Source organism: Felis catus, chromosome B1, assembly GCF_018350175.1.
Source record: "Felis catus isolate Fca126 chromosome B1, F.catus_Fca126_mat1.0, whole genome shotgun sequence".
NCBI classification, from domain to species: Eukaryota; Metazoa; Chordata; class Mammalia; order Carnivora; family Felidae; genus Felis; species Felis catus.
In genome coordinates this window covers 200956724-200982643 of record NC_058371.1, presented here as the reverse complement: position 1 = coordinate 200982643, position 25920 = coordinate 200956724, and the positions used below count along the sequence as shown (strand labels likewise).

The window sequence follows — 25920 nt, the reverse complement described above, 5'->3', positions numbered from 1 at the left end:
AATAAAAAAGAAATTAAGTCAGAGCTGCTTTAATAATTAACCTCTAGCTCAGTTTAAATTACCTACGGGGGGCACCTGGTTGGCTCAGTTGGTGGAGCACACACCTCTCAATCTTGGGGTTGTGAGTTTGAGCCCCACCTTGCGCACGGAGCCTACTTAAAATTAATTATCTATAAGGTAAACTTATATTGCCTATTTATAGTCTCCACATATAATGAAAAGAAAACCACTGAAGAGAGAGTCCAAGGTCTTCCGTCCCAACAACATGTAAACAGGTCCCAAATAACACAAATAAATCCCAAACGGTAGTATAAAATAAACCACGTTCTGGAAGGCCCATTCATTCAAAACAAATGGTTTCCAGGGCTCACTGGAAAGTAGAAGATGAACCCGCAGCAGCTCGTGTGCTAGAAAGTAAGAAAGTGCTGAAAGAAATATGGGGGGACACATCTGAAGGGAACAGGAGCCAGCTTGAAACAAGGGCTCCCATTGGCTACATCTGGAGCAATCTAACCATCAAGATAAATGATGAGAGCAAGGGACTATAGTCGCTTCAATGAAACAAAAATCCAAGCACCCACATGGATACAAACAAGAGGAGGAGGAGGGAAAAATGTCCTGAACAAGCACAGGAAGACTGACGGAGGCAGGAGAGGAGGGATGGGGGGGAACCTGGTAGTTGACAGCTGCAGGAGGAAGAGGGTTTCCACAGGGCTTGAAAGTGTCTCTCACAGATTACGTGTTAATTACAAAGGCAACCCTCCTCCGGCAAGTGCTCGAAGCCGCATTCCCAGTGTCAGAGGAGACAGCACAGGCCTGCGGCTCCGATGTGCCCAGAACAGGACACCATATGGATGGAGGGAGGCAGGCAGACAGACAGACAATCAATCAGAGAAGATCCCTGAAACAACCAACAAAATGTGAATGCGGACCGCGGACTAAGAAACAGCACAGGGTTGATGTTGCATTTCCCGACCTTGCAACTGCACAGTCGGTGGTTATGTGAGAGAATGCTCTTGTTCTTAGAGGATATACAGATATATTGAGGGGGAGACAGGCATGATATCTCCAGCTGATTCTCTCAATGCTTCGAAGAAATACTTACTTGCTTATATGGCACATATTCCACACTCACAGGACAGATAAAACGAAGTGAAACACAGAGTGTATCGAAGGAAAGAATGCATGGAAGTTCCCTGTGTTTTTCTTGAAACTTTTCAATACATTTGAAATCAGATCAAAATAAAGTCATGGGGCGCCTGGGTGGCTCATCAGGTGAGCGTCCAGCTTCGGCTGAGGTCATGATCTCGCAGTTCGTGGGAGTCCCATGTCAGGCTCCCTGCGGTCAACGTGGAGTCTCCCTCTCTCTCTGCCCCTCCCCTACTTGTGCACACGCACTCACTCTCAAAAATAAATAAAGCATTAAAAAAATAAAGTTATGAAAACTTTCAGAAAAGGAAACAAATGGTCTCACTGTATTCTCTTCTGTTGTGATTACAATAGAATCCATTTCAGAAACCGTTTCATAGCCCAAGGCAATTCTATAGTACCTTTATAAGAAAGAAACTTTGGTTAAAAAAAAAAAAAAGAAAGAAAGAAACTCTGGGCTATCCCCAGGCCCAGCCTGTGTACCATCTAAGACAGCCACTGGTGAAACACACACGGTTCAAACCGAGCTAAAATGTCAGGCACCCAGAAAGATACTAAGAGCTTGGGCATCCAGAATTCGGTTCACTAACAGCTGACATTTTGCTAAAGAGGAGTTGCCTCTGGAGAAGGGGACTGGGCACAAGGGACTAACGGTGAGGAACCCCAATGCACTTGGAAGGGGAGGGGACAGGAGTGAGGGCTACACCTCCTGATGAACCTCAACCCTATTGTGGAGGGACGTGTGTCAGTGAGGGTCTAGAGGGACAAGGAACGGAATAGAGAACCCCACAGAAGCGACCGGGCATCTGTGCTCCGGGAGGCGGAATGTAAATGTGGTCCTGGTCACAGAGACGGGGCCAGCAGGGGCAAGAGGAACAGAAACATTGGTTTTTCCGTCCACTGGACAACGATGTAAATCTGTACAAATGTAGTGCAGATGAAACTTACCAAAATCATGATTCATGACAGACCATGACTTATCAAAGGCATCTTTGGCTGTATTATTTTTTGTGGATGAGAGGTTGAGGACCTCGGAACGGACAGGAATCCCTCCCTAGCTTCAGCTGTGTGTGTCACTGGCACAGGTAACAGGTGCCTCTTGCTCCCCTTTCAGGTCGGTGGGTCATCGGAAGGCTGGCATGGATCTGGCTGTTGGGCCCAGGAGGCCAGATGGAACCAAGGACCTGCCTCCTCCCATCATGTGACCAAACCCCACTCCCAGGCAGGTGCAGTGAGAGAACTCAGATGGGGCAGGGAGAGAGCCCAGTAGCCCTGACGGTTCCCTTTAACCCTGTGTGGTCCTCCTAACCCAGAGGCGCCCTTGGGAAGACACAGCCGTGGATCCCTCAGGCTGTCCCTTCACGAGCCCTGTGGCATAGCGAGTTAGCAGAAGCCCTGGCCCTCAGACAGCCTAAGCGCTCTCATGTAGTGGAGTAGACAGTGGCCATAGCCAGTATCTGTGACACCTCACCAGGGGGCAGAACACAGGGACTGCTTGATTCAAGCTTCCCCAAATCCACCTGTCCCACCACCATCTTCGGGAAGTACTCCCGTCCGTCCTGGTTCTGCAGAACCTCTGGACTCACTCTGCAAAGCCGACCCAGACCGGCTGCCGCCTGTCCAACCCCCGGGCCTGGGCTCCCACGGAAGCTATTTCCACAGCACCCACCCTGCTGCTCTGTGCCTGTCGGGTGCACACCCTCTCTCCACACACCTGTCTCTAGGGGTGCGGGCTGCTGGGGGGGCAGGGCAGAGTCACCTCTGCATCCCCAGAATTCTATCCAGCACGCAGGAGGCGCTCTATACAAACGGGGCAGCCGCATGTGCAGGGGAGGCAGGTGCAGAGCTATGAGGAGGCAGAATGGGACCTCAGCCCATCACCCTCCAACCTGGGGCCCGTGGAGTGAACCACCTCCGAGGGCGGCAGTGTTGCCTAAGTGCAAGCTTCCACACACACTCCAGGTGAAGGGCAAGTCCAGACAAATCAAGGCCCAGGACTAAGAACTAAACAGAGATAAGCTCTGAGCAGGGTTAAGAGAATGCCCTGAAAGAAGGGGCCATGGAAGATGGGGGGGGGGGGGGTGGGGTGGTGAGGGGTTGCTGGGAGAGGAGGGAGGAGGGGCGGAACAGAACACCACAATCTGCTCCCAGGCCAGAGCCCTCCTGGGGGGCAGCCAGCAGCTGTGCACGAAGGCTGAGGGCAGCGCCCGGAGCACTGTTCCAAGCCGGACGCAGAACCAGTCACTGAGACTCCCTTTGCTTTGCAGCCCCAGTGGAGGGCCCTTTGCCCCAGGGCTCGAATCCTTTGCGAAGGAAGAAGCACTCACTCACTCTACTGGCAGCATCAAGGACCTCAGCTGTCGACCTCAATCCAGTCTCTGAAGGGCAGAAACCACACCAAAATGGGCCAGACTCTCACCTGAGCCGGACGGGAATCAAATCGGCAAGGGCCAATAAACAACCAGTGGGTCCACAGGGCACAATGACACGGTCTAACCAAAGCTGTTGGCATCGGGGTTCCCTGAGAGCCACCCGGGCTCCGGATGCTGAAGCCTGCCCCACCCACCCGCACCTCTCACCCACAGGCACCCACGTGGGGGCGGGCACGGCTTTCCTCCTGACTAGCCCCCTTCCTCCAGGATGCCCGCTCACATCCTGCAGCCGGTGGGAGGAGTAATGGCTGAAGGGGAAGCACCGAGGACTTGTCCACAAATGAGGCGAACCCCATTTCTAAGAGGCTGACGAGGGCCTTACAATCCTTCCTGAGCCTCGTCCCAGGAGCACCCCCGCAGGCAGGCGGCCAGAGCGGAGATCTCTCATTCATGCACTGAATTTTTCTGAGGGCCGCACCACAGGAGGCAGTCTTACTTGCTCTGAAACCCTCAGTCTCTCCCCAGGTTAGCTCCAAAGCTCTCACCTGATTTGGCAAGGGTCTGGCCCCTCTTCCCAGTCCTCCTCCTTGGGTCATCCGGGGCCATGCACACATCCGGGCGGGCACACAGCCTGTCACCCCACCCCCACCCCCCAGTGTGCTTGCCCCACCCTTTCTTCAGGTGTCCCTGGAGCACAGGACCAAGATCCATCAAGCCCGGGGCCCCTGCAGAACTCCCGCTGCATCTACCATGATGCTCCAGAAATCTCTCCGCCACACAGTGGGCACAGATGGATGGCACCAGCCCTGTCCCCCAAATCCCTTCAATGGCTTCCACCTGTTTGTGGCACCATGGCACATGTCGTTCCCCCAACCCTCAAAGTGCTCCTGAAAGAGACGGGAGGGCCTGCCCCCCAGGCGCGTTTCAAGGGTCAAACAAGGCGAGGACCTCACAGGCCTGGCCTACTGTATCACACACACTCAGTTCACGTTCACGACAACAGCAGCTGTTGTCACCATCATCACCACGTGGCGTTTCTCCATTAGGGGACTGACAGCACTGTCCTCCAGCTCAATCCCCTTCAGCTGAGCTAACGCTCTGCACCCTAAAGGCATTAGAGAGGGGGGCAGATGAGAGGCGAGGTTTACAGGAATGGTGGGCTGAGGGAAGGTGACCCAGCAGGGGCTGGCCCCACCAGGGATCTGTTGATAACGCCTATCCTATCCGGACACATTTTCCAACAATGCTGAAGAGGCCTCCGGAAATACACTTTGGGGCTGTCCGTGACTAAGCCACGCCCAACTACAAGGGAAAAGAATAATCCTAAGAGCCTGCAGGAAGCAAAAGAAAAGAGCCTTGGGCAGGAAAAGGGAGCCAGGGTTTGCATGGGGCATCTCCCCCCGGCTGGAACAATCATTCTTTTCATTTCAATAGGTTAACAACTCAGAGGAAGAGACATGGGACACCCCTGACAAAGTAACGCTAAAAACAATGGTGTGTTAATTTCTGCCTGTCAGCGCTCCTGCCTGCTGTGGAGTGCCACCCACAAGTGAGGGGCATCATCAGTAGCAGGGGCAAGATCAGGCACGGACACAGGTAACGGGGACGAAATGGGCTATCAGGACCTGGTCATCACCAAGACCAGTCGGGCACGGCTCTATGCAGACTCTGACCGGTGCTCCCTTTCCTCCGACTCCCCCACACCATAAGCCACAGGATCCTTCCTTCGCCAGGCTTGTCCAGTGCCTTATCACGTGGCTTATAGTGCTTATACTTCCCAGGCAGGAAGTAGAGGGGGCTGACATGTGACAAGGGCCAAAGCGGGGCGAGTGGGGAAACATACAACCTGGAGACCTGAACGCCCCACGCCTCCTGACAGAGGGGTCAGGCCCTCACCGCCCAGGACGGGCCACCAGCCACACAGGCTGCTGAACACATGACAAATGTGCGTGTCATTGCGCCGAAATGCGCCAGAGTGTTCTTCAAAGTGTCAAAAAAGACCGAAAACTACCCAGGGGTTCATGACGTGTCCATATACATCAGTAAGAAGGGTCAGGGGATAGCCTGGCTGGCTCCGTTGGTAGAGCATGTGATTCCCGATCTTGGGGTCATGAGTTCGAGCCCACACTGGGTGTAGAGATTACTTAAATAAATCAAGCCTTTTTTTTAAAAAAAGGGGGTCAGGGCCATTTTTTTGAAGGACCAACAACTATTCGTCGTTAAAGGCAAAAAGCGAAGCACGTAACAGCGTAAAGCAGGCCGCACAGTACGTGCACCTGCGTTGCTCGTACCAGCACAGACTACCTCTGGGAGAAGACGGAAATGGGCATTCTTGCTCCTGCAACAGCTTACCCGGTGGCACGGTGCAGAAACAAAACTCTTCACCACACACTCTACTGCACTTTCTGGATTTTGTACCGTGCAAGCGTATCGCCTATTGGAGAAAGTTAACAGGGGCGCCTGCGTGGCTCAGACGGTTAAGCATCCAACTTGGGTTTCGGCTCAGGTCGTGATCTCACAGTTTGTGAGTCTGAGCCCCATGTCGGACTCTGCACTGACGGTGTGGAGCCTGCTTGGAGTTCTCTCTTTCCCCCTCTGTCTCTGCCCCTCCCCTGCTCACACACACTCCCTCTCTCAAAAATAAATGAACTTAAAAAAAAAAAAAGGAAGAAAAAAGTTCATATATAAAGAAGCCGTTGCTAAATTAGGGATTTCTGCCAATAAGAAAGGAAGCGAGGGGTGCCCGGCTGGCTCAGTCGGTGGGGCGTGCAACTCTTATCTCGGGGGTGGTACGTTCCAACCCCATGCCGGGCGTAGAGATGACTAAAAAACAGAAAAAGAGAAAATTAGTGCTTCTGCACCACCCCCACCCCCATCTTCCAAATCAGGAAGGCTTTATCAAACCCCAAAACAGTGCCCGATTTTTCTGCCCGTCCCTAGTAAGGCTAGGTGGCGAGTGCCAGGAGCCCCTGCCGTGTCGGGTGGCAAGTGCCCTAACCGACACAAAGCTGGAGGGCAAGTGAAACGGCCAGTGATGCTGCACTGGTACAAACAATAAACACTTAGAAAAGAGAAGTGAAACCGTATGGAGCCGCACCTGGGAAGGCACTGGCGGCTCAGCCCGCGTGGCTCATGCACCCGCTCTGCCCTGTGCTTCACGACCCCAGCCGTGAGCCGGAGCAGTGAGCACGACACAAGCGTCCCAAGGAGAACGGCCTACCTCCTACGAGTTAGGTAAGTTCCTAAGGTCGCCCACCAGGGACTCAGACCCCCGCCCTTCCGGGCCTCCGCAGTCGGGCGCAGCCTCCGACCACACAGCCGAGAACTCTGGAAGGGCACAGAGCCAGCCCTGTGGTCAGCAGGGCCGTGCACACACACTGCCGTCCACTCCCAGACCTCATACAGACCAGCAAGGCTGCAGGGACATGCGCGCAGGAACACGACAGAACGGCTGAAAGGCAACTGTCACCAAGGGGCCACAGGCGTACTTGCGGTCCCGTCACGCTGACCTGACCACCCTGCTCCAGCAACTTCAGGCAGAGGCAGAACGGGGGCCTTCCTGGTGAGAGGCCCCCAAATCTGAACCCCAGGTTCCCAGCACAGGCAGCTCAGGTGCTTATCTGCTCCAAGAAAACTGCAAGATGGGACATAACTTTGTTACCACCTATTCCTGGCTGAGAAGTGATGCACAGGAGGCTACAAGGGGCCTAGCTGTGGCTCCAATCGGGGCTCCCCACCCCACCCAACCCCCCCAGCCTCAGGGCCCCACCTCCCAACTCATCGGGGCAGCTGTGTGTGCAGGGGCCACAAGGAGAGGTGACACGCTGGGAGCCTGTGTTTTCTGCCTGCACAGAGTTTTCCAGCTGGAAATATTTATCAGCATTTTTAAATATGGAGAAATCAAAGAAAAACCTGGGCTTCTGGCTTCTCCTGACATACCGTAAGAGCTGGCCACACGGGCATGTGTTCCCGCACGACAACCAGCCAGAGCTAAGCTGTGGGTTCATCTGGGCCGTGCTCCACCTGGTCCTCCACTGCCCACACGTCAGGACACCTGCCACTGCAGTGTCCCCCCTCTCAGCCACCTGCAGGGCCAGATCCCAGTTTTAAGGGGCCTTGAAGCTTATTCATTTGGGGGAATCTTCTAGACATTAAAAAAAAAAAATGTTTAGTTATGAACACAAAATTAGGCAGACATGAGGAGTCCTGAAGGTCAAGCATCATTAACATCATAATTCTAACACTGTCCTTTTGGCTTTGGAAACCTGGGACGTGCTTCCATGTGAGGACACTCCAGCGAGGACTTTTTTAATGTTAATTTATTCTTGAGAGAGGGCGCACAAGCGGGAAGGGGGATGGGAGGAGGAACAGAGGAGCCGAAGCGGGCTCTGCACTGACAGCAGAGAGCCCGATGCGGGGCTCGAACTCACAAACCCTGAGATCATGACCTGAGCCGAAGTCCGACACTTACCTGACTGAGCCACTCAGGTGCCCCCCCAGCAAGGACTTCCATCCAAAGTTCCATCTCTCCATTTTTCGACAAGAGACTGTATAGTCCAAGGACAGACCCCCTTTCTTCTTAAACGGTGTGGGGCTGAGGTGGTGCCTTTCAGCCCCACCCCCACTAACTTTCAGACATTACTGAAGTCAAAATAAGGTGATTCCAGGAACAATCTAGAACGCTAGCTGACAGACAAGATTAGGTGCTGGATCTGGGTCCCTGGACCAGTGTATTTCAGAGCACGTGAAGTGTGTGCTGAGGGCAGCACCCAGAGCCAGGGCCCTACCTGGTGTAAGCACTCAAATGTCTTGCACGAGAGTTACCAACTTGTTCCTTTATGTGTCTTCATCACAGAATGTAAAGTCCACGAGGGTGAGTCCCGTCTCTTGTGTTTACTGTGGTGCCTCTAGGGCCTAGAACAGTTCCTGGCATACAGGAAAACATGTTTATTGAACGCACGCTTCTTGGAGGAATTTTCAGAAAGAACACACAAGAATTATACCTGCCCATTTAAAACAGAGCAAGTCAGGGGGCGCCCAAAGCATCCGACTTTGGCTCAGGTCACGATCTCACCTGTCTGTGAGTTCAGGCCCCGCATCGGGCTCTGTGAGGACAGCTCAGAGCCTGGAGCCTGTCTCAGATTCTGGGTCTCCCTCTGCCCCTCCCCGGCTCCCACTCTGTCTCTGAAAAATGAACGAACCTTAAAAAAGTAAAATAAAATGAAATGAAACAGAGGAAGCCAGCATTCAGAGAGGTTGGGGAGTCCTGCCCAGAGACACACAGAGCAACACGGAACCACGACTTGGATCCGAACATCCACGGCTGCTGCCCGGCAGCTGTCCACACTGCCCCAGAGGGTGGAGGACGACAGGGGTGGAAGGGTGCAGCCCTGCCCGACCTGGAGGAGCAGGTTCCACGGGCCACAGACACTCAGCAGGGACTGCTCAAACTCCTTGGAATCTTGGGAAATAAACCTCCAAAGTCCTCCTCCTTCAAGATACTGTGCATGTGAACTCCAGGTTGTAATTCGACGGTTCCCTGGGGCTTCTTGCTTTCTCCTTCCTTTGTGTCATTGACAAGACATAACCAAAGCTTGTTCCAAAGTCCTCAGAAATTCGCTAAAACACCGTCACGTTCCGTTCCCAGAACAGACGGGTATCTTCTCCACCATTTCCTGAATCACAACCACCCTTCACAGATCACCTGTCAGGTGCCCCGTACCGCGCCTGGCACGTCCCACATATTCTGCGTGAGAGATGGAACCCTGGAGGGAAGCCCTTGCTGGAGGGTCCTCATATGGAGGCACGACCCAGAAAGGGATCACAGTCCACCCACATGGCACAGACAGGAAACAGAGTCTCGGCGAGGCTGAGGAATTTGCTCCTGAAGGGACATCTAAATCCTGGTACTCCTCCGGGGTAGAGAAGGCAAAAACGGTAAATGATTCCCCCAAAGCCTATTTCTTTTTTTTTTTTTTCCAGCTCTCCACCATCAGAAATCAACATGCCCCACTGCCACATCTATTTACACTGGGCCTCTGACTCCGCTCTGAAAACACAAGGGGAAAAGGCCAGCCCACTCAACTGTCACAGGCACACAGGACACAAAACCGCATCCTACAAACCCAACCTCCTGTGTGATAAAACCCCATCTGCCCTACAGGAAATACGAGGCGACTGAGACAGACACTGAGGTGTTCTTACTGTGGCCAAACAGCAGGCCCAAAGCTCCTAGTCGCACACACAGTCACAAGTACCCGAGAGCCAGAAATATTCAGCGTCTCGCTTCCTTCAGAAAAGGTTAGCCAAGGAGCCTCTGGTGTTATAAAGTTGATCCCTAAAACCGGAGGGAACAGCCAACATGGGAGCGCAGCAAGCATCAGACAGCACGCGCGCGCACACCCGGGCCCCTGGCTCCTGGGGCACGCAGGCCCTCGCTGGAGCCTCGGGACCACACCCCTTCGAAAGTGAGAAACAACTCTGCCCGACGGGGGCAGGGGTGCTGAATCACACCAAAACCTACAGACGTGGCAAAATCCGAGCTCCAGGTAGGCCTCCGATGACAAAAGCAAAAGCAAGAGGGGCGAGATTGCAACCACAAACCTGTCCACGAACAGCAGCACGGGGGAGACAGCCATCGCGTCTACTGGAGCCACACGCCTCCGAAAGGCCAGCCCCACAAGTGCAGACTGCTCCCGGGCGACATTCCCGGAGCCGGGAGCCGGAGCCACAGTCCCAGGGAGGCACCCTGGGCGCCCTTCCGGGCCCTGCAGCACAGTCTGGAAGGTTAAGGCACGCAGGGCAGGACGGGGCGGACCAGCTGGGAGGGCAGAGGGCGGGGGCGGGCAGGGCTCTGACTCCGAACTAGTCACAGGGAGGGAGGAGGGCGGGCAGTCGGGGAAGGAAAGCCCGCGTGACCAGGTGGGTTCCCGGGGGCCCTCGCATCTCTGCAGAGACCACGGCCACCCCTGCCAGGGGAGGCCAACTGGCCACAGGACCCACAGGCACCTCTGACTGAGAAATAAAGCGAAATCCCCATTTGGAACAACCGCGAGCGTCTCCTGGGGGCCCGACATGGTACTTTGTGGAAGAAGCGATCAGGTATTCACGTGAGTTCCAACACTGTCGCATAAGTTCCTGTCAAAAAACTTGCATTAGAACCATCACTAGGGGCGCCTGGGTGGCTCAGTCGGTTAAGTGTCCGACTTTGGCTCAGGTCATGATCTCACGGTTTGTGGGTTCAAGCCCCGCGTCAGGCTCTGTGCTGACAGCTCAGAGCCTGGAGCCTGCTTCGGATTCTGTGTCTCCCTCTCTCTCTCTGCCTCTCTCCCGCTCACACTCTGTCAAAAATAAAAACATTTTTAAAAAAAGTTTTTTTAAAAGCACATCACTAGATGGGGGCACCTGGCTGCTCGGTCAGTAGAGCCTGGGACTCTTGATCTCGGGGTTCTAAGTTGGAGCCCCATGTTGGGTGTGGAAATTACTTAAAAAAAATCTTAAAGAGGGGCGCCTGGGTGGCGCAGTTGGTTAAGCGTCCGACTTCAGCCAGGTCACGACCTCGCGGTCCGTGAGTTCGAGCCCTGTGTCAGGCTCTGGGCTGATGGCTCAGAGCCTGGAGCCTGTTTCCGATTCTGTGTCTCCCTCTCTCTCTGCCCCTCCCCCGTTCATGCTCTGTCTCTCTCTGTCCCAAAAATAAATAAACGTTGAAAAAAAAATTTAAAAAAAAAATCTTAAAGAAAAAAAGTGCCATCACTAGAGTATTCTCCCACCTTCATGACTCCAAATACCATTAGGTATAAAAAAAGGACAAGCTCTAACTAACAACTTCAAGGTCAACAAAAATGATCCACTCTAAACCCAAAAGAAGTGACACAGGTAGGCTCTCCCTTGGGGCATCATTAAGCCTCACTCAATCATGTGCCAACATTAACCCATGGCAAAAAGTCCTCCACACGCCCCAGCCAGGGTCCTCCGTCTAATGATCAGCCCTGCCAGTGTGTTTGTGTGTTCACAACTGCACAAGAAATGTCTGACTAGAGAGAGTCAGTAGATGGCCATCTCCAGCAAGAGGAGGTGGTGAGGGGCAAAGAGAAATTTTACTCTCACTTTGCGAACTTCTGTTATTGCTGGGTGGCTCGGTCATTAAGCATCTGACTTGGCTGGGCTCACATCACGATCTCACGGGTCATGAGTTCGAGCCCCACTTCGGATGCACTCGAGCCCTGCTTCGGGCGAACATGAGCCCCACTTTGGGCGAGCCCCGTTTCTCTCTCTCTGCCCCTTGCTCACTTGCACCTTCTCTCCGCCTTTCTCAAAAACAAACACACAAAACACCAATTTCTGTTACTGCTTTAAAAATCCCAAATGAGCATGTGTTACTTTTGCAATCAAAAAGAAAAGAAGACAGACGATCGAATCTGAGAGGCAACCCGGCGCTGCAGTGGTCCTGAGTGCTGAGTCTGCTGGGCTCCGGGAACGAAAGCCCGGCCCCAGCGCAGCTCGTGGCGGGGAGGTGCTGGCTAAGGAATGGACTCTAGCCATAGATCCCACAGCGGGGACCTGGACCAGAGGCAGGCCTGGGAGCGAGCTGGAAACAAATTCTTGAGCCCCCTGCCCCCTGCACCAACTGAATCACACTCCAGGATGAAGCCCAGCAAGCCCTGTTTGAATGAGCCCCCCGTGTGGCTCCGATGCTCACGCGTTTGAGAAGGACTGTTCGGACTATGTTTACACACTTAAAACTCCTGCTACCTTGCTGGAAACTTCTGGTCCATTCCTCCCTACCACAGGAGTGGAGTCCACATCTGCTGGTCCGGCTCGGGAGTTACCGATCACTCATCCCGCTGCCAGAGGGACACGATAGTCGAAGTCCCTCCCCTTCCTTCCTTCCCTCAGGTTCACTCCCAGGACTCTCTGCGCTCCCCTGCACCAGCGTCCTACAGCTGCACCTGCCCACATCCCTCCTAATTCTTCCCCCACCTGCACCACTCAGGCTTTACCCACTACACCTCAGCAAAACAAACAAAATCCAAAAATATCTATATTTTAAAAACCCACAAAGAAAATTCAGGTCGAAATGGCCTCACTAGTGAATTCTTCCAAATGTTTAAGAAGAAATACACGAACTCCTTCAGAGAACAAAACTTTTATTCCACCCCCAACCCCCAAAAGAAATGTATTAACTAGGTCATTCAATAAACACATTTGTAAGCATTATTAGCCAAGAAAAAACGTATTCAACTACACTTTCTGATGCCCCTAGAGGATCATTTGACATAAAGAGAGTGCGTGCGTGTGTGTGTGTGTATTTAAAAACTTCCCCCATGAAGGCCTTTTTTTTTTTTTTTAAGTTTATTTATTTGTTTTGAGACAGAGAGAGAATCCCAATCAGGCTCCGTGCTGTCAGCACAAAGCCCGATGTGGGGCTCGATCTCATGAACCATGGGATCATGACCTGAGCCGAAATCAAGAGCCGGACACTTAACTGAGCCGCCCAGGTGCCCTTTTTATTATTTTTTAAAATTCATACACAATAAAAGCGAGCTTTTTGGTGTACACTTCTATGAGTTGTAACACATCGGTAGGTTCATCCAACTACCAGAGAAAAATCTTCTAGCAACTTTGAGAAACAGAACACTCAACCCATTTTAGAAAGCCAGCATAATCCTGATACCAAAACCTGACGAGGGCATTGAAAGAAAGGAAAAGTTACAGGTCACGCTCTAATGAATATAGACAGAAAAATCATAAAATATTAGCAAATCAAATCCCGGGACAGATATGGAAGGATGATATGCCATAAATAAGTTGGGATTTTTTTCCAAGAATGCAAATTTAGCCTACTTAACATTAGAAAAATACAATGTTACTTATCCCAAACAAAATAAAGGAGAAAACACATATAATCATCAACAGATGCAGGAAAAAAAGCATTTGCTAAATAATGCAAGACATTCATGACTTTTTTTTAAATCATAAAACCAGGAATAAAAAGGAAACTTCCTTAACCTGATAAAAGGTATCTAATAAAAAGTACGGTGTCTGATAAGAGGTGTCCTAACAGCAAACATCACACTCCACGGGGAGATGGCGAGAGCTCTCCCAGAGACCAGGACCCACACGGGGTTTCTGCCAACACCACTCCAGTGCGGCACCGTATGGGAGTTCCTACTCACGCGGTATGGAGAAAACAAAGGGAAAGGCGTAAGAATTGGAAGAAGTGAAGCTCATCCACAGACCACATCATTTTCTACAAAGAAGATCCAAAAGAATCCACAGATAAACTATTAGAATAACTCAACATAGCAAGACTGCAGGATTCAAGTTCTATATACAAAATTAACTGCATTTCCAGCATTTATAAAATGGCATCCGTAAAACCATCAAAAATTTACACAGATCTTGGAATAAATTTAATGAAAGAAATGCAAGACCTTTACATTTTTTTTCTTTTTTTTTTCTTTTTTTTTTTTTTCAATGTTTATTTATTTTTGGGACAGAGAGAGACAGAGCATGAACGGGGGAGGGGCAGAGAGAGAGGGAGACACAGAATCGGAAGCAGGCTCCAGGCTCTGAGCCATCAGCCCAGAGCCCGACGCGGGGCTCGAACCCACGCTCGAACCCACGGACCACGAGATCGTGACCTGGCCGAAGTCAGATGCTCAACCGACTGCGCCACCCAGGCGCCCCAAGACCTTTACATTAAAAAAAAAAAAAACTATAAAATATTGTGGAAAAATTACAGGAAATCAAATGGAGAAAATCCCACATTCAGAGATAAGAAGCTTGCGCATAGGAAAAAATGATCAACAGATTCAAAGTAATCGCAAAGAAGACTGCAGCTTTTGGGGAGCCTGGGGGGCTCAGTCGGTTAACCATCCAACTCTTGATTTCAGCGCAGGTCACATGACCTCACAGTTTGTGAGACTGAGCCCTGAGTCGGGCTCTGTGCTGACCGCTCCAGACCTGCTTGGGATTCTCTCTCTCCCTCTCTCTCTACCCCTCCCCAATCCCTCCTCTCTTTCTCAGTAAATAAACTTTTAGAAAAATTTTTTCTAACTACAGATTTTTTGGTGGTAATTGCCAAGCTGATTTTAAAATTTATATGGAAATCAAAAGTATGTAGAAGACTGAAAATAATCGTTTACTTTTTAAATTTCTTTTTAAAAGTTTATTTACTTATTTATTTTGAGAGAGACAGAGGCAGCGTAAGCTGGGTAAGGGAAGAGAGACAGGGAGACAGAGAATCCCAAGCAGGCTCCACACTGTCAGCACAGAGGCCGACACGGGGCTCAATCTCACAAACCGTGAGATCAGGACCTGAGCTGGAACCAAGAGTCAGGCTCTCAATCAGCTGAGCGCCCCCCCCCCCCCCTCGGCGCCCTGAGTCAAAATAATCTTAAAGAACAAAGAAGCAGAAGGACTCATTCTAATAGATAGCAAGACCTATTACATAGTTATTATTAGTGAGAAATGGAACATATATGGTCACCTGATTTATTGCAAAGGTCCAATGAGAAAGATGATGTTTATAGCAAATAACCAATACCTCACACTACAGAAAATTAATTCTGATGGATCATGGATCTAGTTGGAAACAGCAAAGCAAGGCTTCTGGAAGAGAACAAAAAAATCTCTTAAACAAATACAAAAGGGCATTAACCATTAAATGAAAGATTCTGTCAGTTAGAATTCATTAAAATTAAGAACTTCTGTTCGCTAAGAAAAAAAAAAAACATTAAGCGAATGAAAAGGTAAGCTAGAGTGTAGAATATATCTGCAACACATCTCACAAAAGACTGTTATCCTGAATATATCAAGTATGCCTACAAGTCAATAAGACAACTGCAGGGGGCGCCTGGGTGGCTCATTTGGTTGAGCGGCTGACTTCGGCCCAGGTCATGATCTTGCAGTTTGTGAGCTCGAGCCTGGCATCAGGCTCGATGTTGACAGCTCGGAGCCTGGAGCCTGCCTTGGATTCTCCGTCTCCCTCTCTCTCTGCACCCCCCCGCGCTCGCACTCTGCCTCTCTCATAAATAAACAAACATTAAAAAAAATTAACAACAACAATAAAAAAAGACAACTGTAGGCACTTCACAAAAGAAGATTCCAAATAGTAAAATTTGAAAAGATGCACCAAACCCTTAGTCGTCAGGAAAATCCAAGTTAAAGTCAAACACAATACCCTTTACCTAAACTTCTATCGCCAGAATGGCAAAACCAAAAAGCCGACAACACCAAATTCTGGAGAGGCCGTGTGGCGCCCAGAACTCCTGCACCCTAGTCCAAGTATGTGCAAGGGCACTGCGGTACCACCGCCCTGGAAGAGCACTCAGCAGCGTCCGCTAAAGCACCCCGGTAGAGATGCACCGAAACACATGAGCGAGAACACTGTGACCAGCGTTCTCCCTACTTGTCAAAAACAGACCAGATCCAACGTCCCCCTGCAGAGAACATTCAGCGGTATATCTGTACACCCCAAAACTATCCATAATGAAAGAAAATAAACGCTGCCACACATAATAACCCAGGTGAACGTCACACAAGGTTGAGCGAAGAAAGCCAGACACAAAGTATGTGCCATATGACTCCAGTTAGCCAAAGTCAAAAAAAAAAAAAAAGGGGGGGGGGGAACAACTAATCTACAGTGATAGAAGTCACAAGTCACAACAGCGGTTGCCCTTGGGGAGTGAGGTCCAGACAGGGGAAGTACAGGATGGAGATGTGGGGGGCAGGGGGTGCTGGTCACACTCTCCACAGGGCACACGTGTGAATGGGCTTCCTTCGTCCACTTTGGTCATCACCAGCTCAGCTCAAACCCCGCTCCTCTCCTCGGGAGCCTTCCTGGCCGACGGGCCCCTCCCCACCTCACCCCTCCCGTGCGCACTTCTCTCTGGCAGAGGGCTGGGGGTGTATTTCAGTTACTTCCGCGTCACTTCCCGCTGCCCTGGGGGCAGGGAAGGCACGTCCTACTTGGCCTTTGCACCCCCCAGGGCCTGGCATAAAACCTGCGGGACAGTCTGCAGCACAGTCAGTCATTAACTAACGCTGACACGCGCCCCGGCTGTGTGCCTCTCCCTGAGAAGTCACCGGGTGCACAAGACCCGTGCGTGCCTGCGTCACACGGCCTCCTTGAGATCTCCTTCAAACATGCCCCAGCAGTTAGACACAGGGCACAAGTTACACGGGGAGGCCCTCTCTGACATCAGCTTAGGTTTTCACGAGGAGAGAGAGGGCAGGGCGAAAATCCTGTATAATGCAGTAGGGAACATTACTTGACTAAGGGCACAAGTACGAATTTATTTTTATTAAGCTCTGAGAAGTAAGGAGAGAAAGACGCGCTGCTAGTTAAGGACAGCCTGTAGCGTCACGAGGCAGGAGCCGTCTGGGCAAGCCCGACAGTTGAGAGGTGGGATGAACGGCCATGGTCTTCGGATTCCATGCCAGGCAGACCTGGGCTCACGTGCCAGCTTCAGCACTCGCTGACTCCGGGTAAGACATGAACCACCTCTCAGTTTCCCACCTGCAGAACGGAGTCACCCCCCTCGCTTTCCAGGTTCGGGACTGTCACCTGCGCTTGCCCGTCACGCGAAGGGCAGCTTATTCACCACACAGGGAATTCTTTTTCATTCAACAAATACACGGCGAGCGCCAACTACGCACGTCCCGGGTCCTGCATCGAGTGCACGGAATACAATCACTGGTGACCAGGGACACAGGCCCTCAACCTCGAGGGGCTTATGTATGATTCTCCTTGTCTTAAGGACGGGGAAATTCAGAGCTGTCACCTTGCCTGAGGTCACACGGTCAACTGAAAGGGCTTGGATTTGGACTCACTCCATACCTTTCACCGGTGGCCCTCCATCCTGGCTGCACAGCAGAGCCACCTAGGGAGCTTTTTAAAAATCCCCCTGCGGGGCACCTGGCTGGCTCAGTCAGTTGGGTGTCCGACTTCGGCCCAGGTCATAATCTGGTAGTCTGTGAGTTCAAGCCCCACACGGGGCTCTGTGCTGACCGCTCAGAGCCTGGAGCCTGCTTCGGATTCTGTGTCTCCCTCTCTCTCTCTGCCCCTCCCCTACTCACGCTCTGTCTCTGTCTCTCAAAAATAAGTAAATATAAAAAAAAAATTAAAAAACAATGCCCAAATGCCACCCCAATAAGGAAAGTAAAACTCACCTCTGAGGGTGGGGCCTGGACACCAATTTCTTTTTTGTTTCCTGGACAACTCTGTCGTGCAGCAAAAGGGCAAAGAACTTTGCTCTTTAACGAATAAAGTTTCCCTTCCCATGCTATCTTGTTTCCTTAGTTGATACTTTAATCTATATGAATTCAAGATTAACTCCTTTCCAACAGCTTCTATGAACAATGAATTACTATCTTTTAGATTCTGCTTTGAACTACTCCAACAACTGTACTCACTAAAGCGAAACCAAACTGTCAACACCTGCCGTACGGCGTGAGCTCTTCTAGTCTCTTCCAGTCTCCTGCCTCCACAGAACCAGGCAGTGGGAAGACCCCTCACCCAGGTGGCTTTCGGAGCTCACCTGAGTGTGCCCTCTCCCTCAACAGTGGCAAATCCAGGCCATGCTCCCAGAAGCCAACAGATCCCTGTCTTCTCTCATATAGAGAAGGGCGCAAAGCAGGCCCCACCCATGTGCGTTTAAAAAACAAAAAAACAACGCTCTTCCCCACGGCTCCAGGAATGAGAGTCCGTACTGCGCAACTACACAGAACCACGTCACGCTCTGCTGCCCTAGTGCCAATCAGGAACATGGACGGGGCATGAGCCGGAGATCAGGGCTGAGTAAGACCCGCACCCTGTCCTTGAGGGGCTCATAGTAGCAGCAAGGCATACAAAACTAGACTAGACTACAGCGAAGGCCCAGGAGAGCAGGTCCAGAGACCATGTGTCTGGAAGAGGTCCCCTCTGTCCTGGGGATGCCAGGAAGGCTTCAGAAGTGTCTGTGTTAAAGATGTACAGGAAAGGGCATAGGAGACACAGGGCAGAGGGGAGGGGAGCATCGCGGGCAAAGGCAGGGAAGTGTGAGCCAGCGGGGCTGGGCTCGGGGTCAGTCTCCTGAGCACAAGCAAGGGCCCAGCAGGAGGAGAGGAGATAAACCAAGGCATCTGTAGACTGCAGTACCCAGCAGGCAAACCCTCCCGCTTACAGCAAGTAACCTGCGGCCAGAGCTAGGACAAATTCTAACGGTCCATCAGCCTTCACGGAGACCATGGACAAAGAGCTCCTGGGGGCTCTCCACCATCACCTCGGGCCGGAGCACATCAGAGCCGACCAGGGGTGGGGACGGTGGTCAAGGAAACAGGAAGCACTTCTGGGATTCTGTCCCAGGCAATCATGGGAATAGCAGAAAACGCACACTGACCTGCACACAGGTAATTCTACCACCCCAAAGCAGGAACAGAATCATTTCCTTATTGTCGGACAAGTAAATGATTCACAAGAAGGAATACCACCAAGACATTAATAAATATATGATAATTTCTAATTAGGTGGGGAAACGTAAAAGGCAGGATACCAAACTCACAAATAGCACGCGTTTTCAGGTTTAAAATTCATAAAAAGTCTTTAAGGAAATACGGTGGAAAGGAAAAATTGGTAGTAGGTATAAAAGCGTAAAGGACAAAAATAAAATAGTAAGTGTAAAAAAAATAAAATAAAATTTTCTGGGGCGCCTGGGTGGCTCGGTCGGTTAAGCATCCGACTCTCGATTTCGGCTCAGGTCATGATCCAGGGCCATGGGATCGAGCCCCGTGTCAGGCTCCATGCTGAGTGTGGACCCTGCTTGGGATTCTCTCCCTCTTCCTCTGTCCCTCCCCACTGACCCCAAGTGCACGTGTGCGCCTCTCTCTCTCTCACTAAAAAATAAATAAATAAATAAATAAATAAATAAATACTTTTTAAAAAAGATTCTCTCGGTCCCTCTGCTCCTTCCCCAACTCGTGCTCTCTCTAAAATTAAAAAACAAAAAAAAAAAAAACACCAGAAGCCTCTCAGAAGAATGTTCCACCTCTGCAAACACCACACACTGGAGGTGTGAAACCCACACAGCTGTGCAACCGGATGTGGGAAATCAAACTGTTGGGATGAGTCTTCTCCCAGTGTCTCGAACAATAATAAAATCGAAAAGGAAAATACATAAAAGTATACCAGATTTATGACTTTTTAAAACTTATAGTCTCCCTATCATTCGCTTCAGATTATTTACTGAACAGCTACTAAGTGTCTGCACCGGCTAGGAAAACAAGGAACGAGATGAGGCCTTGCCTTCCAGAAGCTCACGGTCACGGGGGTGGGAAGGGGGTCAGTGCTGTCTCAGAAGTCCAGGGGCTGTGGGATCCAAATGAAGGCCCTGGAAGGGGTTGTGGTGATCAGAGAAGGCTTCCTGGAGAAGGTGTCACTTAAGCTGAATCCTAAAGGACAAACGGGACTTGTCAGGCAGAGGGAGAAGGGGCAGAGGTGCAGAGACAAGACAAAGCTGGTTCAGAGGACTCTAAGTACAAAATGGGAGCACAAAATGGGAGCTGGACGTCTGAGAGGCGGGCAAGGGTGGATCCAGAAGGTTCCTTGTGCCACACCAAGTGGTTTGGAGTTTCTCCCACAAGTGGTGGGAACTACCATTTTTTTTTTTAATTTTTTTTTTCAACGTTTATTTATTTTTGGGACAGAGAGAGACAGAGCATGAACGGGGGAGGGGCAGAGAGAGAGGGAGACACAGAATCGGAAACAGGCTCCAGGCTCCGAGCCATCAGCCCAGAGCCCGACGCGGGGCTCAAACTGACGTACCGCGAGATCGTGACCTGGCTGAAGTCGGACGCTTAACCGACTGCGCCACCCAGGTGCCCCGGAACTACCATTTTTAAAGGCAAGAGCATAACAATGCATTCGACTCCTCAACTCTAGGCATTTAATCCTCATGAAGAAGGAGGGGCAGGGGGTCAGGAAAACGATCCTAAAAAATGGCCGAGGCTCCCAGCTATTCGCCAAACCCACTTCCTCACTGTCCTGGGCACTGGCCCCATTCCCCAACCTCCCTCACAGGTAGGTTTGGCCACGTGACCAAGTTCGGACCGACAAACCTCCAGGGGAGTGATGTCTGCCTGGCCCAGGAACCTGCCCCCCAGCCCCATCCTGAGCTTTCCCCTTCTTTGACCTGATGCAGAGGAGCCCGCAGACCTCGGGCAGCCATCGCCGGAGCCACAGGCCAGCAAGACCTTGGGAGAGCACGTGCTAGAAATGAACTTCCACTGTGCTAACTTCAGGCTTCTACAGCAGCTGACAGCCACACAAGTCGATACATACTCATGTGTCCTCCCCACCAACTCTGACCACCACTCAGTTTTTTCTGTTTCAAAAAATAACTGTTCCAAGGAACTTCTAAGAGGAATAAAACTTGCTCAATCCAGGATACGGACTTATCAGGTGCTGGGACAAGGGCTGACCCTGGGCACACGTGTCCTCATCCACCTGGCCTCCCTCGGGTTTCTCCTTCCCCGGGCCAGGCTCCCTTCCCCCTCTGCACAACTTGCCTGCTGTGGCAGAGGCCACACCCTCTGGACCTCTTACCCCTTCAAGGTGGGGAGTGTGTTTCACACCCAAATCTGAAATCTAAAGGAAATCAGGACCTAAATCCAAACCCTAGTTTTCAAACTCCTGCAAACGTTTTCTATTCCTGTAACGCTGGGTGCACAGAGCCTACGTTTGAAAAGGCTCTGGCTGGAAGCAAAGGGGAATTAACGGGGAAACTGGACCTTTTCGGGCCCCAAACGGGTATTAGGCAAATCTGGATGACTCATCACTCTTCCATTTATAGAACCTTACAGGAATCCTGAGATAAACCACAACTACTCACAACAGAGAATCAGCAAAACTGGAAACAAAACAAGTCTCGGTTACAAACTCAGCTCACTTAACGTCAACAGGAACTAGCTGATGCGATGTGGCAATCGAGTGAGATGTGTGTGCTCACGGAAAATACAGAAGGCATAACAGAATTTTATGTCACCTGTGCCAAATACTCAGTGTCCTCACAAACAAAATAAATACGTATACATTATAGGATAAGCAGTGCTGGGTACAAAATAGAACCAAATAGCTTTAATTAAACGTCGTTTAAATGTTTGTGTTATTCCACGAATGTTTTAAGTAGAACAGAGTTTTATACCCACCTGGGCAAAGGGAAATTGATTTGTGAGCAGCAAGCAGCTGGTGGCCCAAGAGCTGCTTTGCAGGAATGGGGCTGCCCGTGGGGTCTCTCCAAACCCCCAACCCCCTATCCTCCCACAAAGTGGCCTGCATTTGTTATGGAATCACCCCTCCCAGGCTGACCACAACCTCACCAAGGGCAGAAGGAAGGCAGACTGGCAGCCGACTGGCAAAGTACCGAAACACAGAAATCTGGGAGTTCTCGTAAGGACACAGGGTTTGATTTCCCAATAGTGAGAGCACACCGAGGGTGTTCCGTAAACTCAGAGCCCAGTGAGTCTGGCACAAATACATCCTCCTTTCCCCCACTCCCCAAAGCCACCTTGCTTACAGATGTGAAATTTCTTTAAGAAAAATTTTTGTAATGTTTATTTTTCAGACAGAGAGAGAGAGAGAGAGAGAGGGACAAAGAGAGAGAGAGAGAGAGAGAGAGGGAGAGAACGAGTGGGGGAGGGGCAGAGAGAAAGAGAAAATGAGAGGGGGGAGACACAGAATCAGAAGCAGGATCCAGGCTCTGAGCTGTCGGCACAGAGCCCGACGTGGGGCTCGAACCCACAAATCGTGAGATCATGACCTGAGCCAAAGTCGGATGCTTATCCAACTGAGCCACCCAGCGCCCCAGATGTGAAATTTCTAAGGACCTCAGCACCTCCCAGAAGCCAGGCAGAAACACTACCGAGAAATCAGTGTAGCCTGAAAGGTCTATCAGGAACACAATATGGCTACTGAGGACAAATAAACAGATGTGCAGGCATAAATTCCTTCCTGGTTCAGTTCATGCCACTCCGGAACACTACTGTCCCTGACACTCCAGAGTGAAGGTGCCTGCCCTCCCCACCAGAGATGAACAGCAATTTCAATGTCCACACCCAACAAAAAGTGGCTGAACTTTAAAGATTTCTTTCCTCAGGGGCGCTTGGGTGGCTCAGTCAGTTGAGCATCCGGCTCTTGGTCTCAGCTTGGGTCTTGATCTCACAGTAGGGAGTTCAAGCCCTGAGCTGGGCTCCATGAAGTCTCCTTAAAAACTTCTTTCCAAGGGCGCTTGGGTGGCGCAGTCGGTTAAGCGTCCGACTTCAGCCAGGTCACGGTCTCGCGGTCCGTGAGTTCGAGCCCCGCGTCAGGCTCTGGGCTGATGGCTCAGAGCCTGGAGCCTGTTTCCGATTCTGTGTCTCCCTCTCTCTCTGCCCCTCCCCCGTTCATGCTCTGTCTCTCTGTCCCAAAAATAAATAAACGTTGAAAAAAAAAATTAAAAAAAAAAAAACTTCTTTCCACAAGTACAGAGAAGTTTCCTAACCCATCCGAGGCAAGGAAAATAGATCAACAGACCCACTGAGACACAGAATTATTTTCCCATTCCCTTGACTTCAACATCTAGTAGAGGGTGGGGTGCATCGTGGGAAAGCGACGGTAGCCCACTTTCACGCAAGTCAGCAGTGACACAAAGAAGTCAACCCTGTTCACCCTCCAGGCCTGGTGGAATCCTTGGTTCCTAGGCTTTCCCTTTCTGCTGCTCGTCTCCTGGGCAAGCGGGCACTTACTAGCATTCACTCACTCGCTCGTTCAAGTGAGAAGCAGGCAAGAAGCCCCTCATAAACTCTAGTGAGGGCACGGCACCGTGCCAAGCACTTTATATGCTTTGCCTGGTTATCGCCATGCTGGAGATAAGAACCCAAGGTTCAGGAACATAAAGCAACGTGCCCAGCCACCCACCAGAAGGGCAGAACAGATATTCACAACCTGGCTCTGCGACCGGACTCTCTGAATGCCCTCCGGGTTCCCTGTCCCCACGCCGGAGGCACGACAGAACACGTCTGAGAGGTGAGCGCCCCGCCCCTCCGCCATGTGCAACTCCCCAGATACTAAGTGTGCACTGGAGCTCAGAGAGTGTCAAACAGGACCTCGTGTGAGATTCTCAACACTGCACGGCGGCCGTCTCCCCAGTCCAGGGGAGAGAGCAGGCCGTTCCTCCCCACCCGGCCTGCTTCACCAGCAGGCCACCCTGCCTCGGCTTCCTCCCCTCCCCCCGGACCCTAGCGGAAGGTTCTTCTGTAGGCTTCCTTTGGTTCCATAAACTTCACTTCTGATTCACCTGTTTCCCAACCACTGTGTGCTGCTTTTATATGTCAACGAGAACAAAGGCTAAAAGTCAAGTCACAGTTGGTCACCTAGACTATCCAGACACGCTGAACAACAAAACTTTCCACAATGATGGAAAAGCACGGGGGCACCTGGGTGGTTCAGTCGACTAAGTGTCCAACTTCCACTCAGGTCATGATTTCGCGGTTCCTGAGTCCAAGCCCCGCGTCGGGCTCTGTGCTGACAGCTCAGAGCCCGGAGCCTGCTTCCGATTCCGTGTCTCCCTCTCTCTCTGCCCCTCCCCCGCTCACATTCTATCTCTCCAAAATAAATACACATTAAAAAAATAATAATGGAGGGGCGCCTGGGTGGCGCAGTCGGTTAAGCGTCCGACTTCAGCCAGGTCACGATCTCGCAGTCCGTGAGTTTGAGCCCCGCGTCGGGCTCTGGGCTGATGGCTCAGAGCCTGGAGCCTGTTTCCGATTCCGTGTCTCCCTCTCTCTCTGCCCCTCCCCCGTTCATGCTCTGTCTCTCTCTGTCCCAAAAATAAATAAACATTGAAAAAAAAATTAAAAAAAAAAAATAATAATAATGGAAAAGCATGAGTCTGAGCCAGTGAGGTAGCCACTGGCCACATGTGGCTACTAAGCACTGGGTGTGGCTTGTGGAACTGAGGAACAGACTGCCAACTTTAACCCAATCTAAGTAGCTGCGTGTGACCAGTGGCTAACAGACCAGACAGCACGGGTCTAGACTCTAGCACGAGCAGCAAGCACGCCCAACGCAACACCCCAGACGACCCAAGAGGCAAGGCCAAAGTGTGCACGAGATCCTGTGGGGCTTGGGACACAGAGCCCACTGGCCTCTGCTTCTCAAGGAGGCTGGGACCTCCTCCAGCACCCCTCATTCCTCGCCTGACACCCTGCTTTTTATTTCCCCCCAGCACTCAGAGCCTGACACGGCGCAGCTCTCGCCCGCGGCAGACTACGCGCGCTGTCTGTTACTTCTACTTGGGGGACGGGGTCATTGGCCGCTGCATCCTCAGCACTGGGTCCCGGGGAGGCATCCCGTTCGACCGTCTGACAAACGTCTACTCAGCTCTAACTGGCATGGTTCGAGCTCGAAGCAGGCCCTCACGAGGCACCGAGTCTGGGGGACCCGCCAGATGGCACTCAACAATGGTGGCTGCTTGGGCGGGAACCACGGAACGGCAGCAAACCGCTCTCCGCTCTTCTGGGACTCTCTGGCGGGTTCTTCTCGTGTAGTGTGTGCAGCAACGCAACCTGCTCCAGAAGGGGCTCGCCGAGCCTGGAAGAGGAAGGGCTGCAGACAGATGAGGCCCTGAATCAGGAAGGTGCCTCCTGCTGGAGAAGGCCACCTCCTCAACTCTCCATTTGACACACGGGGAGTAAGCGGCAGAGCGGGGACAACAGCCACCCCTGCCGACTTCTGCGAGGTTTCCTGCGGCTTCTACAGCCCCTCCCGCGTGTCTGCAGCCGAGCACACAACGGCCTTGCAGAGGACCCTCCTGACAGTAATCAAGCATCTGCAGAAACGATTCAAGGACACAGATCCTCAGAGAAGCACAGAGAAGGTGTTCCTGAGTGAGAGGCCCCCACTGTCCCCAGGCTTGGTCCTGGGCAGGGAAGATGTCTGGGCTGGTGGCCGGTGGGGACGGCCAAAGGAACACTGACTGTAAGCTGCCAGCTGAAGTGAGGATGGGGAGGAGGGCCGGAGAAGGCCAAGGACAGCAGATGAGGAAGTGGCGCCCCACACCCCACACCCCGCACGATGCCGGTCCACGTTCCTCCCCCTCCTGCTGTCCCGGCATGCTGGGCCTCTGCAGAGGGTCACGTGGGGCTGCATGTATGCCAAGGCCCAGTGCCCAGAGCAGGACGCCCCAGGCCAACCCGTCCCCCAGAACGAGGTGCTGTTCATGAATGGGACTTTTCTTGAACCCGCACCTGCCCACCAAAGCAGGGCGCCCGTCATCACAACGCCCCCGGGACAAAACCGCCGTCCCCTTTCGCCCATCCAGCCCCGGAGCGGGTAATTGAGGGTGCACTGCCTCCCTTCTTCCACTCTCCCTGACGGACCGAC

General features: G+C 51.8%; 1 protein-coding gene across 6 annotated transcripts in view; it reads right to left on the bottom strand.

The window, feature by feature from the left end:
• TBC1D14 (TBC1 domain family member 14) overlaps window positions 1-25920 on the bottom strand; it is a 112195-nt gene that overhangs the window by 63519 nt on the left and 22756 nt on the right. Inside the window, exon 1 of one of the 6 annotated variants that reach the window (XM_006931262.4) lies at window positions 10125-10280. The exons of the other annotated variants lie outside the window; for them this stretch is intronic. Within the exon in view, the coding sequence (XP_006931324.2) occupies window positions 10125-10159 (35 nt within the window). The 5' untranslated portion in view covers window positions 10160-10280. Of the gene's footprint in view, window positions 1-10124; window positions 10281-25920 lie in introns of those variants that run through there. 6 annotated transcript variants of the gene reach the window in all.